Source organism: Anopheles arabiensis, chromosome 3 (genome assembly GCF_016920715.1).
Source record: "Anopheles arabiensis isolate DONGOLA chromosome 3, AaraD3, whole genome shotgun sequence".
Lineage (NCBI taxonomy): Eukaryota > Metazoa > Arthropoda > Insecta > Diptera > Culicidae > Anopheles > Anopheles arabiensis.
The window spans coordinates 29,986,735-30,008,199 of NC_053518.1; the positions used below are offsets into that span (position 1 = coordinate 29,986,735).

Consider the following 21,465-nt stretch of genomic DNA (forward strand, 5'->3'; position numbering starts at 1 on the left):
TTCAACGCAATCACATCACAATCGCCAACATCACTGAAAGATTATGTGGCGACAGTTGATTTATGTATCTTTTCCCATGTAATAACATCTCACACCTGCCTAGCAGAGCTGTCACTTCTGATTGGTTTTGCTGGTGTTTGCTTTTTTGCTGTATTTGTGTGCCCAAGGAAGCTTATCTAGCTGGAAGCGATAGAGCCGAATTAAACCGCAACGGCTCAGAGTGTGAGAGCAAGATTGATAACAACGATAAATTAATTTACGCTCCAGGGCAAGGTTCCCAGAACTTCACAGTGGCTGGATGCAGCTCAATCCAAGGGAATGGAAAGGCTTTTCCTTTGACTGTCAGGCTCGATGAGGTGACTTTCTTGTTTGTGGAAAGCTTAGAACTTTAATTTTATCCCTCAAGGGCAGGACAGTCACAGCCGATCATGTGAAGAGAGAGAGATACTTCAACGAAGATTATGTATGTTAATGCTTGTTTACTTGAGGTAAATACAACATGCAGTATGTTCATGTAGTACGTATGAGTACGATGACTTGATGAGTCTCACTGAAAATGATGCATGTTGATGGTTGTGATTGTTTGATATAATGGTCATTCTAGCAAATATTGATATTGTTGGGACAATTGGCCTTGAAAGTGAAATCCCAATAATAAATTACATCGAAATCAAATGATTTTAACCGTTTTGTTTTTACTTGGAAAACATATTAGCTCAACTTCTGCTAAGATGAACATTATTATGCCTGTTAATGAATGAAGATGGTTAACTTTTCCAATTTTTTTGTCACATGTTAATGTTTTTTTAACTATAATATTGGCCTTGAACGGTGTTTTTATGTCAAAATTATAATTTTCTTTCAATACTTTAACTTACATCAATTTCTAGTAAACTTTTAACATTTGATGCGCTCTGCAAAGCTGTAAAATGTTTTCCTTTATGAGAAAGTGTGCACAAACTTCAATAAAGAAAGCAACAAAGTATACAAATTTCAATTAAATTCATCCCAACGTGGCCATCGTGAAGGAAACAGTGTTTCTCATTTATTCATGGACTTTCATTCCGACCTTCTGACGGTTCGATTTCCTGTGTTCGACGGCTTCCAACTGCCACTTCTAATTTGTATCTTTTCTCTACTTTCTCCCATTGCCACCGGATCTGTGGTCATCGATTGAAAACTCCCATCCCACAACACCAACCCGGAAGGCATTACAAAGTCACTGCAGACCTTTTCGGAGGAACAGTTCCTGCTGGAGCTGAGTGATGATCGCAGCAGTTCACCGGTAACGCGTCCTCCGATACGCAACCGGACACCGCCGTACCTTGGCAATCTGCACCTTGGCTTTCACCAGCACCACCATCAGCACTCAGAGACGAGCGAGAACGAAATTTACGACTCGGACGAGAGTAATCTGCTCCGGACGCCGCTCGACCGTGGGCCACACTTTGATTTGTCCGCCTCAAAGAACATTACAGCACTGGTCGGAAAGACGGCCTATCTCAACTGCCGGGTGAAAAACATTGGCAACAAAACGGTAAATTTCAATTTCAATGGTGCTTTGTATTGCTTCAGAACTCGTTTTTTCCTACACACAACCACGCGTTGTGTATTGACAATGTCCTTTTTTGCTTTCGAGCTCGAGTTGCTTCCGTATCGATAAATTCTAACCATGTGTTTTTATTTGTTTCTCTTTTTCCTGTGTGTGTGTTTCGACTGTTCATATATCACAACACAACGTGCAACGTCCCCCTGTGCGGATCGTTCGTCCTCGGCAGGTGTCCTGGGTGCGGCATCGTGACATTCATCTGTTAACCGTAGGTAGATTCACCTATACGTCTGACCAACGTTTCCAGGCTGTACATAATCCCCAGACTGACGACTGGTCGCTACAAGTAAGCCCCCTTATTCCTCTGGTGCCCCATTGCGTCACTCGATGTGTGTTTTTGTTTTTATTTAGTGTAACCTCTATCACTCTGCCCCTCCTTCTCGATGAGCCTTTTGAGAGCTTGGGGAAAAGCACAAACGATGAGTCAGCAAACTATATGAAATAATAAAAAATGAACCCACTCTCCCTCTATTGACACTCTATATGGCCTATCCGGGCCATCGATCATGTGCTGGTGGGCGTCGGCAGTAAATCCATGTGCACACGCACGAACACGCAAGCTCTCAGGAGATTCCGTCCGTAGAGTGTTGAACTCTCTTTTTTGTCCACTTTATTTTCCCGCCTCTTTTGCGTCTGTCTGTCTCACACAAGCAGCTAATACCCGTTGTTCTTTCAGATTAGATACCCCCAGAAGCGGGACACGGGCGTGTACGAGTGCCAGATCTCCACTACGCCACCGGTCGGGCACTCAATGTTCCTCGCCGTCGTAGGTAAGTGTCCAGCCGGACTAAATGCACGGGGCTGATACTGGTTTAATACCCATTTAGGATACGTGTTTCTCGTTCACTCTCTCTCTCTCTCTCTTTCTGAAACGCCTTTGAGTGTTTCGTTTTTCTGGGGTATAGGTTTATTTGTATTTTAACAGACACTTGTTTTCTTCTTACCACGTTTCCTATAACTCACCATCATCTACAGAGCCAATCACCACAATCGTTGGTGTGCCGGATCTGTACATCAACACGGGGTCAACTGTAAATTTAACCTGTATAGTGCGGAACTCACCCGAGCCTCCTTCAACCATTTTTTGGACCCACAACAATCAGGTAAGCGGAGAGCCCCTGTTTGTGTTTCTCGGGTTGCGGAAGTTTTGTTTCATGGTGCGTTGGATTATGGCTTGAATTAATGTGGGAACATGTTCGAAAGCTTAGGCTTTAACGTTATCCATTTTGATGTCACGTTAGGAAGGGGGATGTATTTTGATTATTTTTAAGAGATGATGTGTTTTGTGTCCTAACTGAAACATTTAATAGGAAGGGGAAATAATGCATCAAGTTAGGGCTGAGCTCTTTGCAAAGGAATGGACGGAGGTGTCGATGATAGTAAAAATAACGGTCAGTTTTTTTTTTTTTATTTTATTTAATAAAGTACATCCTGAATTATAAAACATTATGCTCAAATCGATAAGCATATCAATTTGCTGTGGGTTTAATGTTATTGTCTATAAAATTGAGTTATTTTTATATCTTTTCTTATTCGTCAAAAGCAAACAATTGAAACCAAATGAGAGAACAATGATAAAATTTATTATATTTTAAAAACATAATCTGTTCTTGAATCATTTTTAATTACTAAGGAATGCAACATTCACTTGATTTGACGCGTTGAAATGATTATTTAACACTGGTTTACGAATGAAGCGAATCGAAACATTAACTTATATCTAAATGTTAATCACTAACACTAATCTAAAAGCCTCCAATCACTGTGTAAGGGCGTTTTGATTGTATCTTCATGCATAAAGTTTTCTCTGAGGGAGCTAATCTAAAATAAATGAATAAAATATTCTTGGAAAGCTTTTTGAAACCATCCTTTAGCTTCCCCGGTTCTCCTTATGAAATCAGTATAAATGGCATCGATGGACATTTTGACTGATATAAAATAGAAGAATAATTCAAGTCTTCAATAACGCGCTGATGCCAAATGAAAAAGCATGAGATCATACTTCGGTGCAAATAGCTCTTCATGGAATATGATCTTGCTTGCTTTAACGATGTTTTCTCCTCACTCTATTCAAAATGCAAATTGCCGGTCGGTCACGTTCCCGTTGAAATTGCGCTTCAAAGCAAATAGCTCACCGCTTTCGCTGCTTCGTTCTTCAAAATCAATAAAAATGAATGGATCGATTGAAGAGTTTCAATCTCAATTGATAGGGAGCTTTTTTCTTGGTTTGAGAGCATGTTCTATTTATTCCATTTCGAGTGATTGTTCCTCATTTCCCACGTCAATTTTTTTGTTTGTTTGCAGGAGATCAACTATGATTCACCCCGGGGCGGTGTGTCGGTCATAACGGAGAAGGGTGAAATGACGACATCGTACCTGCTAATACAGCGCGCCCGTACCACCGACAGCGGGAAGTACGTCTGCTCCCCATCGAACGCCGATCCTTCCACGATCAACGTGCACATCCTGAATGGTACCGTGCGACCGCCCTACTCGCTAACCGCGTCCAGGGCAATGACAAATACGACAGTGTTCGCCCGATACTGGAAACATTTCAGACAGTATTTGTCCAGGCTACCATTGTGTGAGTGTTTTTTTTAGGATGTTTGTGTAATGTGTTAAATATGTAAAAAGTTTCATGGACATTTTTAAACTTTCCTTTTCACAGTGGGCTCCCCGCTCAAGCGGTTAGCATTGCCACCCAGCCAGTGGAGTTTGCCGCTGAGTTTAATGGTGCCGAGTATTGTATCAACAGCATTTTTCCTGAAAATCCACGCGTGGACCAACAACTGTCGGTGGTGACGGTGAAGAAAGTCATCGTAGAACTCTCCCCTGACCAACAAGACAAGACAGGAAGGGATAATAGGAGAAGAGAGCTTTGTTAAAACTCTTGTGCATCCAAGGTGGTGTAATAAAATAATTTCGAAGTAAAGTAATAATTGTAATAATTTACATATCACAACAAAAGACTATATTTGAGCTTAAGGTAAGTGAACAAGTTGACCATAAGCTGCAAAAATCAAGTGTATTCGAATGTTCCCCCCATAATCCTAAGATAAAAATTTAATTACAAAACTATGTCCATTGCCCCTTCAAATGATTTTCTTTTCAGAGAGATTTTCCCGTACCCATTCATCTATTTTACTACTAAATCCCAAGCAGCTTTCTCCTCTGCTCTGCAAATGAATAGACGCTTAATCAACTGTATGGATATTATTTAGGATATTATTCCATGTCTCTTTACTTCCTATCCTACTCGATGAAACTCATTGCCGTTAGCCGGAATGAGTTCAGTGTAGCTGTTTTTTACTGCCGTTTAGCGCTTTTTCTCTGTTAACTCTGATTATCAAGCAGAGTGTACAAGAAATGAATGAGAAGCGTGGCAAATGGGGGATAAATCAGAAAACTATTAAAAACATTAACCAACCACTATCCAGTTGTAGTTGTAATGATTTGTAGGCGAAATACCACCGTTTGTGTGTAGCTTTCTTGGTGTTGAAAAGGGCTTTACTTTCATTATGCCAATAGAGCGAGAAGTGGTTAGTAATAGCATAAATTGCATTATCTGTTGTTGGCTGTAAAGGTTTGCTTTGGTGGAGTTGGGTAAAGCAAACCGAAATGATGCTTCTTTTGTGCTTTATAAAAATGCATTCCGGTGGGAATTACGTTTTCATTTGCGCCTGTTTGAAGGTTATTGTTGTACACAGCAATACAAAACAGAGGGAAAGCTGTGGTCGGTTTTCCTCTTTTTATAGTCAACTTGTGTGTTAATGTTGAATGAAAACCCCTCAACCAGAAGCACAACCAAAAAAAAAAAAAAAAAACAAACCTGTAAAGGATGCAAACCACATTAGAGCCAGTTGTCTGATTTGGTTGTACTTTAAAAAGAGCATTTTTTAATTTGCACCTTTCACACATTAACCAGACACAGTAAGGCAAACACAAACAAATGGAGATAATTATTTCCGTAAACGATATGCGTTCATATGCCTGTTTGTAGCATTGACACGATAAGGGAGTCAAAGAGAGAATTAATAAAAATGCAATTAAATCGAACGAGCGTAGCAAAAGCAGGATGGGACTGTTTAAATTTTCTCATTTGTGTGTGTGGTTTCGTGTTTCATTTAATCACACTTTCAATTTGAGTGCATGTTTGCATGCCGAAAAGAATTGCATTTCGTTCCTTGTACCAATTGGCCTTTGGCTACTAAATTATGGTTTTCATTTTGATAAATTTGTTCAAGCGTGAAAACGAATGCTGCGGATAACTAACTGGCATTGTCGTGTTGTTAGTAGCGCACTTTTATTTTAATAACATCTTTAAAAATGCAGATAATTATAATTAGCAAAGAGACTTACGTGGGTAGGGATGCTCACTGCCCACTGATCCTTCTTTGGCATGTGAAACCAGTGCGACTACAAACAACTGTCCCCACGTTTTACGCTGATGACCGGAGGATCTAGTCTGTAATGTAAACAGTTGATTCAATGCCGGAAAGAGTATTTAATTTCGCAAAACGCTACAAACAGATTCAATTCAATTAAATTCATCCAAAGTACCACAAAGCATACATTACACATACATATAATTATGCAAATGGACACGATAACACGGAAATAGTAACAATTGCATCGATTTGGTGATGTCTGTTTGCACACTTTCTGTAATTATTGTACGGTTTGAAAGCAGCTGGGCACGGAACTAATAATCGAGCCACTTTTCGGATAGCTTCAAAATGATTAAATTACGCAGAAACCAATTGCATAAATGAATAGGAACGCACAGGATGCACCATATACGCCGAGTTAGGGTAAATTCAATAAACAGTGCTAATTTACACCTGCTGTACACGGTCCATTCTAGAATTCAACTAAGCTAAGTATATTCCTCTCAAAACCGCAAATGCTAGTGTTCAGGCACTAGCCGCCCAACGATTTGTTTTCAAATCTGCCAACATAGAATTTATAATTTAATTTCCATTCCAAAGTTTGGTCCAAATAATACTCACCGAAACCTGGCTTGACAATTCAATTCCATCATCGCTACTGTTTGACCCGGGCTATTCGGTGTATAGATGTGATCGTAGCTTGTCTAATAGTGTGCATACTCGTGGTGGTGGCGCACTGATCGCATGCTCATCCTTATTGAACACCCGTGAACTCACTCTACCACGTAACTCACTTGAGCAAGTGTGGGTTACCGTTCGCCTATCATCTTGCACGATATTTATCGGGACTGTTTACATTCCTCCTAATCGAGCTAACGACACAGATACTCTTACATCTGTGATTGAAAGTGTAAGTGCAATAGTAAACCATGCAAAAACTAATGATCTAATATTTTTGTTTGGAGATTTTAATTTTTCGGCAGTATCGTGGTCACTATCACAACAAACATTTGATCACTCATCATCGTTCGCGCACTATGTGGCAAATTCATCATCTTCGGTCAGATCCCGGTTTTTGGATGAATTTAACGCTAGCGATCTTTATCAAATAAGCTGTATCAAAAACTCGCTTAACCGGCAGCTCGACTTAGTATTCGCAAATTTTATTGCCGCAACTTACTGCATCGATTTGCACCCCTGCCCAACACCACTAGTCTCTCCTGACCTGTACCATCCAGCCATCGATTTAACGGTTCGAATTCCAAGCACAATGCCTAATCCTACACTGACTCAAGCAAGTAGACCTAGGATGAATTTTTATAAAACCAATTTTACTCGGCTTGATGAGCTCATAACTAATTTTAATAGCCAGTTCAGAATTAGCCAGTTTGATTCTGTTGATGAAGCTTTATCGATATTTATACGCTTTCTTTTATCCTCGTTTGATTCGTGTGTACCAATTATCACACCAAAGAGCGGCCCTGCTTGGTCTGACCGCCACCTAAAAAAACTTAAAAGAGCTAAGGAAGCTGCATTTAAAAAATATACGAAGTACCGATCACCTGTTAACAAAAGCATATTAAATGAAACAACTCGCTTGTACCGTAGTTACAATAAAATACGCTACGGTGGCTACTTGTCTCGGTTGGAGAAGAATTTCATCAAAAGGCCCAAAGCTCTCTGGAGTTTTCGTAAGAAACACAATAGTACAAATGTGACACCTAAATCGATTTACCACAATGACCGAGCTGGTTCAACTGCTTCAGATATTTGTGATATATTTGCGTGTAGATTCGAGGAGGCATACACAATCTCAACTACTGACGACAATATTATCACCAACGCTTTAATTAATACTCCTAATGATGTCATCGACCTTAATTTAACTAATATATCGCAAGAATCTGTTCTAATGTGCTCAAATGCAGTCAAGCCCAAAGCTAGTCCTGGCCCAGATGGTATTCCTGCCATCATTCTCAGCCGATGCTGTGAGTCCATTGCGCCGATCTTCACCAAAATTTTTAATTTTTCGCTGCAACAAGGAGAATTCCCCTCTATTTGGAAGAGTTCATGGATTGTCCCCATATTTAAAAAAGGTGACAAGGAAGATGCAGCCAACTATAGAGGCATAACATCACTCAGTGCTGGAGCCAAAGTTTTTGAGAAAGTGATCCAAACAAGTTTACTCACGGCTTCATATCACTATATTAGCCCTCAACAACACGGTTTCGTTCCAAAGCGGTCGACGATTACTAACCTTGTTGACTGCACATCACAATGTCCCCGTAACATGGATAGCAGGATGCAAACAGATGCAGTTTATATGGATTTAAAGGCTGCTTTTGATAGCATCGATCACAACATCCTTTTAGCCAAGATGAATAAGTTGGGACTTGGGCGAAATTTAATATGCTGGTTAGAATCGTACCTTGTCAATCGATCGTATGCTGTATCTTTCTCACGGTGCCATTCTAGGTCTTTCATTGCATCATCTGGTGTGCCACAAGGTAGCAACCTGGGTCCACTACTGTTTGTACTGTTCATCAACGACCTATCGTATGTAGTACCAGCAGCGAATCATTTAATGTATGCAGATGACATTAAAATCTACATGTCGATAAAAAATGACACAGACCACTCCGAGCTACAACAATACCTTCTCGATTTTCACCAATGGTGCAACCGAAACCGCCTGAGCCTCTGCATTGAAAAATGCCGAGTCATTTCATTCACACGAGCACGAGAAATTAAGAACACCAGCTACACAGTTAACGGTTTACCAATTGAACGCACTAATGCTATGAAGGATCTCGGAGTCATACTTGATTCAAAGCTGTCATTTGACCAGCAAACAGAGGAGGTGATTACCCGAGGTAATCAATTGCTTGGCATGTTGTTTCGGATAACAAGAGATTTCAAAGACCCAGTCTGCATCAAAGCGTTATACTGTGGTATTATCCGCCCGGTACTCGAATACGCCTGTGTCGTCTGGAAGCCCTCAACCCAAAGACTTTCTGAGAGAATGGAATCGATACAGCGTCGCTTATCCCGATACGCAACACGCTTGTTACCTTGGCCACCTGGCAGTCAGTTACCACCTTATGAAACGCGACTTCTGCTCCTTGGACTGCAACCGCTCCACATCCGACGCCGTACCGCACAACAACTATTTGTGGCTGGTTTACTGCAAAGTAACATCGACTGTCCTTCCCTACTCCAGCAGTTAAACTTTTACGCGCCTGCTGTTCAGCTTCGCTCTCGTCCGTTACTTGCCCTGAACCGTAGTCGAACTGGATATGGATCTAGAGACCCCCTCAACTCCATGATTAGGGTGTTTAACGAAGTTCGTCATTTGTTTGATTTTGGAACCTCAGTGCAATCCTTTAAAAACTGCCTTAGAAGCGAATTATTAAGATGATCTTACTACTTATTTTAGTCTAATATTAGACTTAAGAACATTCACACTGATCCATTGTTATCCATTGAACGAGTAATAATCAAATTAAATTAAATTAAATTCAACAGTTCTGTCGAGCAAAACGAGAGCACCACAGCAATGAATGTTGAACAAGAAATGCAGATTTTTCTACCATCCGCTTCGTTAATTTGTGACTCAGAACACTCCGACACCAGGGCAACACTGCAGCCGGACATATAAAAAGCGAATTAAGATAAACAGCGGCCTCTCCTTGCCACCAGTTTCGTTCCATTTCGTTCCATTTTGTTAAGAATGACTGTTTACAGTTTGCGTTTTATTACTGGTGATTATTACGATAATAGGCTTACAGTTTCAACGAGTGCTATATAATAAACAATGGTCGTATAATGTTGATAAACGCACGCTCGACACCCTCAAGAAATTATCTCTCTCTCTCTCTCTCTCTCTCTCTCTCTCTCTCTCTCTCTCTCTCTCTCTCTCTCTCTCTCTCTCTCTCTCTCTCTCTCTCTCTCTCTCTCTCTCTCTCTCTCTCTCTCCCTCTCTCACACACATCTTTCGAGCGTACGAGATTCACGCGATCTTCTGTGATCCGGGTCGGTCGGTTAAATCTCATGGGTTGAATCAATAAATTGAAAATCATGCCGATTTTCCCATTCGCATCTCGTACAAAAGGGAATCTCGGTGTATCGGAAGGAGGGTCTAAACAATAAAAAAAGGATTATCTTATTCTACACCGCCACGTAACGGGCGCCACCCAAACGAACATTAAAACCTATATGTGCTTTTTCACTTGCTTTCTTGCTGCTGTTCACTCCCAATGGGATTGTTGGTCGATACTTTTTCCATTATGCTCTGTCTCTGTCTTTCTCGATATGTGTCTGTAAAGGAAGGTGAAGAGCGACACTCCAAAGCTTCTTTAAATGCTAACCGTTTCCGCCATCATCTTGTGTGGAACAACCGTGCAGCTCTTCACAAAACCCCTTCTTTTGCAATATCTTGGACAACGATCGTCACGAAAACGCTTCCACACACTATGAGCTTAATTCATTTGTCCATCCGGCTGTAGCTCGCAGATCCGCAGAGGGCCAAACCAGCTCAGTAGTGATTACAGTGGCAAGCCCTAATGATGGTGAACATTAATTCTTATTCCGCCGGTTGGGGTGTACCGTCCCCGCCATCGCCGCCGGTAGAGGATGGTCCGGTCGCTGCTCCTACTGCCGAATCCACCTGAGACGTCACGGTAAGTTCGTAATCGAGCACGGCATGCTTGTATAGTGTCGCTATCGTTTTGGCCGCGGTCAGTATCATCTCCGAGCGGGACACGGACGTGTACGAACGGTGCCATTCGGTGTGTGAGGTCTGTGAGGAATGGAAAAGAATAGAGCATGAAAGTTAAATGGTTTTTGGGGGGAAAACACAAATATGGAGGAGCACACAGCTCAATGAGCAGCGAAGCCTTTTCTTTCCGGTTTTTTGGGGCTTTAAAAACCGATGATTTACGGCGGGATGCTATCGATGCATTAGAAGGATCCTTTGGCAAGGGTAGTTAATTGAGGTAGAAAATTGATAAGTGTAACTTTTTACTACTGTTCACAAATACGAATAGATCATGAATTTAAGCTCTTGATACATTTTTAGCAGATTTTTTGCCTAATTCCTCTGAATCACGTACAGCTAGCCATCCCATTCCGTTTTACATTACCCGGAACACCACATCCCATTTAATGCATGATTTTGCGCATGCATGAACGTTTGTTGATCCAATCAAATCATCATGATTGTCTCTGTTTGTGTGATTTATATTAAACAAACATACAATCGGACCGGAAACAACGCGGAAGCACACCTCACGAACGAACACCATCAATCGGTCAATCAATTTAATTGGCAGTTTGTTTAACGGCTGCTCGCAAAGTAACACGTAAACTCCGTGCCATTGCTGTTTTGATGGAACATCCGGACGGACCGGTGGACCAAACAGAATGGAAATGAAGCGTTAAATGAGTCCGCTTTGCTTCAACGGAGGGACAGGTACTGGAGCAACGATCGATACGTGAAGTTTGATGGAAAACATTTAAAATCATATTGATCGATCGTTCAATCGACTGTAAAATGGGTTATCAATCTGTATTCAATATTATAAATAGGAAAACCCTTTGAAGCGTTTTTCGACGCGCAATCGAACCAAATCATTTATTATTATACTTTAAACTCAAACTTGATTTAGAATCGTAAGTTATTTTTGATCAATTTCTCTTACTTTATTTCAAAATTCAATTACCCACCAAAACTGTCTAAAAAAGCAATATTTTCAAAATCTCTCATTCACTTCGTTTCAATTTTAAGCGAATTTATTTTATTGACCTTTCCCAAAACAATCAGCAAAGGATCGGGCATGCTTTTACATCCCTACACACTACAAACTACTGCAAACAATCGGAAGTAAACGAGAGAACAATTCAGCTCAAACGTTGGTTCCGGCTTTCCCCCATAACCGGAACAACCATCCTTCGTCGTCCAAGACAATCATTGGATGTGAGTAGTCACAACGATGGCAAATCGAAAAGGCTACAACGTGATGGAAGTAAGGAAGAAAAACTACATCCGTTCGTACTGGCGCTTGTAACGCTTGCAGGCACTGCCTGGGCGATTTTCGACATCCGGTCAAACAGCACCAGCCAACCAACGACTGGCTTCTCCTTTATTCGAATGGATGCTTCGGTGAAGGTAGACTGTGTTCGATAACTTTCAATTTGTGTGTCTGTTCAGTAACGTTCGAGCGGGTGATGTTGAATTTAGCTGCAGCGCACAAAACGTGACCAAATGGAACAGAATATTAGGACGTCATTCCATCCCATCGATCTCTGCAACGACCAAGTTAACACGCCCCTATGTGAAAAATAGTTTATAATCCAATTTAGACACTCATTTATATGTTTGTGGTAAACTGATCCATCCCCAGCAGCAAACTTTCTCCTCAAACGAGTGATCACCCTTCATACGAGCCAATGTTTTACTGTCCAAGCGCTCGGGTCTGGGACCGTTTTCCAAGGGCTAATCATCAACTGGACCTCCTGCCGCCGCAACAACTCATTTGCACTCTATCCTCCGTCTATTTGCTGCTGAAAACCACCGAAAGGCATCTAACCACATCGAGCAATGGTCATTCCAAGCGAAAGATAGCCAATCGATATGGATGGTGCGCAAATACCACAAACCGAGCGCCGTTTTTCATCCCGTTAGTTATCGCATTGCTGGTTGCTTCCGATTTTTGCACGAATCGCAAACGATGAAACCGTGAACTGAATTCTGCATAATCGGGTTCGGTGCAGTCCAGTTTCTGCATAATGTCCCGGGAGCTAAGCAGCTGCAACCACACCGGGCACAAACATCCACTCGGAAGCGTGTACAAATCCCTGGCCAAACATCCTTTACCGTTTGCTCTCGGTTAATCCTTTTTTGAGAGTGGGATGAGAGAAGCCTTCAGGGTACCATCTTGTGCAACACCGGACGCGGTTGAAACATGGCACCAAAAGCTAACTCGAACACTAATGCAGCCAATCTCCGAACGAGGGATAGCAGCACTTTCCGTAGAAAATTAGTCATGAACTTTAGGATTTAAACGGGAAGGACACGAGCAGGTTAAGCTAGGACTGTATGGAGGAGCGGAAGTTTGTCCAATTTAAAACATCCGCCAGAGAATGCAGCAATTCTGTACAGATTAAAGATGCGGATACACAACTTTGCAGACACTCGTTGTCGCTCTAACTCCCTCTATATGTGTGTATCTCTCCACTCTAGGGATTTAACCAAATGACAATCATTACAAAAACGCATAATCTCATTACGTTCGGGGAACACCCGGGCCTTCCTTCCCCGTTTGGAGGGACGAAAGCGATTCCAAAACGAAACCACACAAAACCAATACGTAGCAGAGATACAATAAAATTTAATTAAAATCAACCCATTTCATCAAACGAGGCACAGTGACATTGAACGATAACGGTCGGTATACCGAATGTCCTTTTGCAGGATGATTTGATATTTTGCCTCCTGCTTCTTACCCCTGTCCACTAATTAAAACAAGCATTTTCAGCCGGCAAATATCAAACGGTAGCCATGCGGAAAGATTTTTCCACTGGGGAATAATAAGCAGGAGAGTGGTTGGGATAGAAACGGATCAGAAATTCTGGGAAAAGAGAAACAAGCTCAATCATTTAAGTAATGTAATCATTTCAATCTTTTGTCGTTCAATCTCGTTCCAGTGTAATTTGCTGCATAAATAATGTGCAAAGCATGATTGCATACTTTCAGGCGCTGCTGCTTTCGTTGCGTGTTGCATTGAAAGTGCCAAGTAGAAAACTTCCCCAGGCTCTGGGAAATTCTTCTGCTTTCAACTTCTCGAAGTGCCAAAACTTATTATAATTCATAGAGTTAAGTTAAGTGAAGACAGTTAAGGCCTATATTGCGTAATAAGTTTAGCATGGCGAAGGATTGCATACCTTTAGGCGCCTATGTCGTGTTTTAAGCAGGAAGCTTCCTGTTTTTTACCTTTTGTTACATCTATGAAACGTTAAGCACACAATACAAGATAACCCTTGATCAATTTGCGATAAAAACGGTAAAATGTTCCCTTTTTACTTCATCATCTGTGAGTAAGCAAATTGGAGGAAAAAGGGAAAAATCAACTGAAAAAGTGCCGAAGAACCCCGAAAGATATTTCACAGAATAGAGCCTTTATAGCGAACAACATCACAATGCTTTTAATATATTGTAAGTCCATTTACACCACATTCCATCATCTTCTTGTAGAGCAAATTTCACGCTCCGTCTTTACTTAGGCTTATGGTTCAAGATACCATTTTACCCTAGAATACCCTTTTCCTGTTTTCCACTTTGATGCATTTTATCGTTGCCCCAGAATCGACCAGCCAAACCCTTCCCACAATATAGCTAGAAAGATGTCTCCCCAAAAAGGTAACACCTTCACAATATTGTGACCCAATCAAGTGAAAATAACATCCGGCAGTGAGTGCCACAAATCCAAGAAACTCCAAAAGGTTCTTGGGAATTCGTCCTTGCGCGTACGATAACGCTCGTAAACGTTCAAAGAGCATCCGAAATTAGTCTGTGACCGTACATCGTCTTTTCCGACCCAATCACACGGAACCGAAAACTAATTAAACGTGAGTAGCGTGTGCGTCCGCGTGCTCGAATGCCGCTTGTGAGAACAATCAATTAAAATCGAACCAGAAACTCCTCAGCGGATCGATATTCAATACCAGAGGACGGGGTTGTTACGGAATATTGTAAGTGTCTCACAACGGTGTAAGCTGAGCAAATTTGAAATACAAGCCATGTTCGGTGTGGGTAAAGGGGTAGCTCCATCGGGGCAGCTCAACGTACCCGAGTCTCGTTATCAGAGACACGTCGTCATCAAAGTGTAATCAACTATTCACAAACATGATTTTGATGCTACGAACAGGAACATCTCCTATCGGACAGATAATACGCAATGCTTGCACAATTTGTTACTAGCTTGTATCATAAGGGTCAGGTGATGGTACAGTGATTGCGCTACAGGACCCATCCCTTCCCATGTCCCATGGAAAAAGGGATCAAAATCGAACGTTCAATAAACCGATGATCCCAAATCCCACTCACCTTAGGTTCGATGTGTACATTGTAAACTAGACCTCTGTAAAATGATGCCTACATAAAGCCCTTATCGGTTGATTCGTTCCATCAACAACGGCTACCATATCTGGAACGAACACATCATGGCCTTTGGCCTCTTTTCAGCAAACATCTCGTACGGTTCTATCGAAAAAGGATTATTCGGGAATAATAGTTTCAAAATTGGTGCAAGCAGGAATAGTACAAAAAAGGAGCAGAAAATACAAATCTGAAAGATGCTCGTTACTTAACAACGAACAACAGCCAGATATTTGAGAGGCAACTATCATTGGACATCGTCTATTGTCTGCCATTCGAATTTTGGTTCTTCTTCAATCTCTTAGCACAGGAATGTCCGCAGAATCATTATCAAACCAACCTACGAATGGTTTCAAATCTTCCAACATGCATTCGCATTTGCATACTCAGCTCAGTCACCAACAGCTGCCGTGGTAATGATTATCCTACAATCGCTTACCAGCTCTAAATGTCCTTTGTGGATGGACATCAAAATACCTTCCCTAAGTTGCTTTCCCAACAAACCACACTTCAATTTCGAGCTTACACAACAAGCGAGACTAATTCTAACGACAAATATTACACACAATCAGCAATGGTCGAAAACTTTTAGGCCATTAGTTTAACGACCATTAAACGACCTAGCAGTGGGGATGATGACTTCGGGACTGAAATTTTCAATACTTTTAAGACTAGTGTTATCTTCGCTGTGGACATCAGGAACTGACGATGATCAAGATTTTACAAGTTCGAGGCTGTATCGTATTTAAGTAATCATCGAAGGCGATCGGCATTTCCCAAACTTCCAAATTCTTAAAAAAACGGCACAACTTGACCCAGTTAACAGTAACGATACTGTTGAAGTTTAAATTAACGATATAAAACTTTGTAGAATGATTCAATTGCTCCACGCTCTTGCCCTCCACGTAAAACGTCATACTCATGAACATAATTCCTAGTCTCGATCTTCGAACTGCACATTTAGTGTCCTATTTCCCCGGATAAAGTATCCATTATCCAACTGGCATAACATCAGCAACTAAACTTCAAACTCTGTGCGTTAAAGTACAGCAACAAACGGCACATAAAGGCAGCGCGGTCAAATGACCAGCCAAATCCACTTCAACTTTAACCAATTTAGCAAAAAAATTTCAACACGACCCGAGAACGGGGACCAAACAGAATGACTGTAGTCTGATGCAGCACTTTTAAATTTTCGTCAACGGTCACCCGGCGTTAGGACAGGATGTGGGTGAGAAATAAAAGTGGCAAAAATGTTCTATTTGCAGGACAAACTTTTAACCCAGTGTGATCCGTTGATGAGACTGCTTGTATGTATTCCTCTCTTTCTGGTCTATAATATACACTTTTTAGTTCAATGACGGAGCACTAAACACGATCACCGTTATGATCGGCTGCACCCGAAAAGAGGGAAAACGGGTGGCGTACCAGCGTGCAAAACGTTTTTCCCTCTCGTTCTGCACATCATCACTGTCCGCAAAGGGGTCTTCCATCTAGACCTAATCTTGCCATTTCCTGTCACAACCAAATAAAAAAGAGAACGGACAACATTGCAAACGTGTCGTTTGTGCACCCAATTACGATGTGAACTTCATAGTAGTTGGGATGTAGGGAGCAAAGGGACTTTGCATCAAGAAAACGACCGAGACGAAACGTGCGCACGTGTCTGGCGCAAAAATCACCCAAAACGAGGCGTCCCGGTGCAAGGTCTCTGGTGCATGTAATTGATTGGAATTAGATGGAGTACACACGGTGTAAAATGGGAAAACTTTCCAGCGCATGACGACGATCGGAGCAAGTTACTCAGACACACCGGTTGAAATTGACTGCACCACGTGCGGAGTGTCGCAACGTAACCGTGTTCCACAGCACACAATCTCATGCTGAGTCACCTGGTGCAACTTTTACTTTTTGCACAAAAGAGCAGTGGCGGTGGTGGTATTAGTAGTTCTTGGTAATTTTATAGCCGAATAAGGAAAAGCACATCCGACATAGACCGTCACAGCCAATTTGAATACCTGCAATGGGAAGAGATTGTGGACAACACACATACAACTGTGTTCGCTTAATAAAGCGATGCAACACAGACACGCGCACCACTATTAATAATTCATCTCGTATAAAACCTACGCTTTTGCGAGCTTTAGCGCCAGAATGTATGCAACACGGCGAGCATACGGGACGGACTAACTGCTTTCCGGACCCATCACAGTGCCAAACAAACACCATCGAAGAGTCCTGTTTGCCCTGTTTGGCTGCACTTTGTCTTGCCGGGGAACAACTTTCCATGCACACAGACGCATACAGACACGCTCACTCTGCCTAACGAAGCATTTTAACGCCTTGTTGACCTTGTGTCTGCCTGGGCCTGAGCGAATGGCACCATTAAACCAGCCAGGGACATACATTATTTTAATAGGCAACCACGTTGGCTGCACACCACTTACACACACTCCACACCCCCAAGTGGCTCACAGTTTGCTATTTTTCATTCGCCAAGACCGTTTTCCTCCGACCCAAAAACGGGCGTTTGGCGAGGCTACGAAACTCATGGTAATGAGTTAGCCGGAAGTTTGCAATAAACCGAGCGACACCACTGCCTCCAGCCTGATACTAAAAAGCGGAAGGAAAAGTACACGAACATGGAAGCATCTGGTACGCCTTTTACCCTAATTTTTGGCACACTCCTTAGCCTCAGCTCGATGCAATAAATCATGCAGTGGTGGCTGCATCCACACGGAGCTGGACTAAACCACCTTTGTTCATCCTGTTGCACACCACATTGTTTAGATGGGATGTAGATTTAGTGGTGTTTGCGTCACTCTGCAGCTGCAGCGATGCGAAATATTGCACGTAACCGCACAGTGAAGGAATGAATTTTGGGGAGAGGATTTAAAGATTTTCAATGTGGTAAGCTTCATTTTGTACGATGAAAGAGAATTTGCCATGATTTCCGCTTATCAGAAATATATAATTATTATCGCAAATGCCGCTCGCAGCAACGCTTTGGTATGAATATTCTATTATGTACTAAATACCAAAAGCAAAATTGCTCATTCTTAGAACGGTTTTCAATTTTACTGACCAAACACCGCCACTTGTACGTCGAACGGTTGCTTCGGGTTCGCTGAAAGCAATTTTAATATTCGCAATTCAAATATATTCCTAATTTAGCTTACAAACACGTGGGCAAGAGCATGGGCGTCCATTCCGAAGAATTAATTATAAATTGTGTAAATGAGTATCGTGAGTGGCGTGTGTCCGTTTTCACTACAAAAGATTTTAGTTATTTTATACGAAACGGGTCCATATTACTGTCCAATAAATTAACCATTATCAGATATCACATCAAAACGACAATCACACAGTAATCGGATCTACTCGTTGTATTTGCCGTTGCTAATTATAGTTATCAGCATTTCAAAAGACTTAATTTAACACAAAGTGTGCTACATTCAACACGATAGCCACTCATCAGCACCATTCGGTTTCCAATTAAACAAATTTTTCAATATATGAAATGCTATAATTAACACCCAACGGGGGATGCAAAAAAGCAGCAAGGACTAAAATGCAATACTGTACATATTCAGGCAAACAATTTACCAAAATAAAAGTGCAATTCAACGAAACCCGAAACCACACACTCACAAATGGTCTCATCATACTTTTATCACACCGGTTCGATTTAATTGCGTTTTTATTCATTCTCTCTTTGACTCCCCCATCATGCCAATACTTCAAACAGGTAGTACAGAAAGCGTATCGGTTAAGTAAATAATTATCTGCATTTGTTTGTGTTTGTTTACCTCTGTGTTCGGTCAACCGCTCAAAGTGTGAAAGGTGCACATTAAAAAATGCTCTTTTTTAAGTACAACCATACCAGACAACTGGCACTAATGTGGTTTGCATCCTTTACAGGTCTGTTTTTTTTTGTTGTGCTTCTGGTTGAGGGGTTTTCATCCAACATTAACACACAAGTTGACCATAAAGAGGAGGAAAACTGACCACAGCTTTCCCTCTGTTTTGTATGCTAACAACAATAACCTTCAAACAGGCGCAAATGTAAACGTAATTCTCACCGGAATGCATTTTAATAAAGCACAAAAGGAGCATCATTTCGTCCTTCTTTACCCAACCCTACCAAAGCATATTCTTACAACCAACAACACATAAAGCAATTTGTGCTATATTATCACCCATTTTTCATTCTATTCGCATAATGAAAGTAAAGCCCTTTTCAACACAATGAAAGCTAAGCTACACACAAACGATGGTATTACGCCCACAAAGCATTACAACTACCGCTCGTTGGTGGTAAATTAATGTTTTTAATAGTTTTCTGATTTATCGCCCATTTGGCATGCTTCTCATTCGCTCATTTCTTTTACACTCTGCTTGATAATCCGATTAAGCAGAATAGTGGAAAAGCGTTAAACAGTAGTAAAAAAAATCTACACTGAACTCATTCCGGCTAACGGCAATGAGGGGTTTCATTGAGCAGGATAGGGAGTGAAGAAAACATATTAAATTATCGTCCATACAGCGGATTAAGCGCCTTTTCATTTGCAGATCAGAGGAGAAAGCTGAATGGGTAAAAAAATTTAGTATAAAAATAGACGAACGAGAAATGCAAGGCAAAACTCCATCAGTATTAATTCCCACCCTCCGAAGGAAAGCCATTTGGAAGGGAAATGGCCACAGTTTTGTAATTAAAGAAAGGCAGTCAATGCAATGCAGACTTACATTCAGATTCCTGGCCATAACGCTACCGACGGTAGTAGCGAATCCGGTATCCTTCAGCATATAATCCTCGGGCGTGTCGGCTTGCAGGGCCGCAATGACCGGCAGCGGTATCGGCGTCATCTGCGTCACCGTTTTCAGGAGGATATTTTTCGCATAATCGAACAGTACGATCGCGCCGGCCTCGAACCATCTGTGGGAAGAGGAAAAGATTAATTTAATTTTTATTTTCCTTTTGCTAAAACAAAAACTTGCTCAAGAAATGCTCCACTTACTGGTCGGGAAAGAGTTCTACGACAAAGTTCTCCACCGCCACCACCGGCAAATGATCGTCCACGCGGGGATTTTCAGCCCGAATGCTATTGATACGATGCTCGGCACCCTTTAGACCAGCGGCAAACCCAACTGGCTGGGCGGCAATGCCAACCGCTTGGGCGGCCAGGCCACTGTAAAGAGGAATAGGAAAAAAAATCACACATAATCCTCAAAATTCTGCTACATTCGTCCCAACGAAATAAATCACAACTCACATGATGGTCGCCTTGCCAAATACTGTCTGAAATGCTTCCCGTATTGGGCGAACCTTGTCGTCTTTGTCCGATGCCACAATCACCTCCGTATCGCCACCGGAATCTGCAACAAAGAGGGTTCAAGGTCAGCAAAAAGCTTTCCCCGTTTTATATATTATTCCCTTACTTATGTACTCCTTCATCTGCGGATCCAGCGTGGTAACTATCGTGTCGACCGAGTTCTTCGCCTTTTCGGCCACCTTCTGCAGAATGCCACTGCCCGACACGGCACCCTTCATCCACCCGAACAGGGCCGAGCCGCCCTGTGTGATGGGACTGAGGGCCGCCGCGACCGGTTCCGGGTTCAGGATCATGCTGGCAAAATCTCTCCCCACGGGCTGGTCGGGCAGCGCCGGCTCGGCCGGGCGCACACCAGCAGCGGCCGCCATTGCCTGTTCGGCAGTAAACTGCGACGTGTCCTTGCTGGCAGGAATCGCCGGACTGAACGTGGTCGGTATGAACGGATCCGTTTCCTCCCTCTTCGTCGTATCGTCTACGGTGACCATCGGGGTGGCAGGCGGCACACTTTCCGCACCAGCTGGTGGTGCTGCCACGTTCGCCGTAATGAAGCTGGGCAGCTCGGAGGGTGGGCCCACGTTCGACAGGATGTTTCCCGTTTTCTTCTTCGGATCGCTCATTGTGCTGTTGGATGCTGTTGCAGTGGTCAAATTCAATAAAACACTCGATACACGGCCACTTATTGTGCGACGCAGAATAAATGTAACAAAAGTAAAACGAACGCGAACAGCCGATTCTGAGCTACGTTTATTTTGCTCCGTTGTTTGTTTATATTTTGATGGCTTTTTAGTACAGCGCCGAGCACTGTGGGAATTTCGTTCTGTGCGCACCTTGGCAATATATTTTGAATGCATTTATTTTTACATTTTTACATTGAAGATTTATACAAATAGATAGCAATGTTCACATGAATGGTTAAATAGAATTTTAAAACACATTGTGCGGTTATTTTCTTAAATTTCATGAAATTCCTCGCCAAATTTA

General features: G+C 42.0%; 2 protein-coding genes across 4 annotated transcripts in view; one reads left to right on the top strand and one right to left on the bottom strand.

The window, feature by feature from the left end:
* Positions 1 to 4,541, top strand: part of LOC120904080 (zwei Ig domain protein zig-8-like) — a 36,695-nt gene extending 32,154 nt beyond the window's left edge. For all 3 annotated transcript variants that reach the window (XM_040313825.1, XM_040313826.1, XM_040313827.1), the window contains exons 4-9: positions 1,209 to 1,537; positions 1,779 to 1,895; positions 2,286 to 2,379; positions 2,585 to 2,712; positions 3,914 to 4,193; positions 4,278 to 4,541. In XM_040313825.1, the coding sequence (XP_040169759.1) occupies positions 1,209 to 1,537; positions 1,779 to 1,895; positions 2,286 to 2,379; positions 2,585 to 2,712; positions 3,914 to 4,193; positions 4,278 to 4,411 (1,082 nt within the window). In that variant the 3' untranslated portion in view covers positions 4,412 to 4,541. The remainder of the gene's footprint in view (positions 1 to 1,208; positions 1,538 to 1,778; positions 1,896 to 2,285; positions 2,380 to 2,584; positions 2,713 to 3,913; positions 4,194 to 4,277) is intronic.
* Positions 4,542 to 9,716: 5,175 nt separating this feature from the next.
* Positions 9,717 to 21,242, bottom strand: LOC120903198 (protein PRRC1-like). Its single transcript, XM_040312475.1, has 5 exons — positions 20,591 to 21,242; positions 20,425 to 20,527; positions 20,170 to 20,340; positions 19,898 to 20,087; positions 9,717 to 10,795 (listed from the first exon to the last, which is right to left on the bottom strand). The coding sequence occupies exons 1-5, from the start codon at positions 21,099 to 21,101 to the stop codon at positions 10,580 to 10,582; spliced, it is 1,191 nt and encodes a 396-aa protein (XP_040168409.1). The 5' UTR covers positions 21,102 to 21,242; the 3' UTR covers positions 9,717 to 10,579.
* Positions 21,243 to 21,465: the final 223 nt, after the last annotated feature.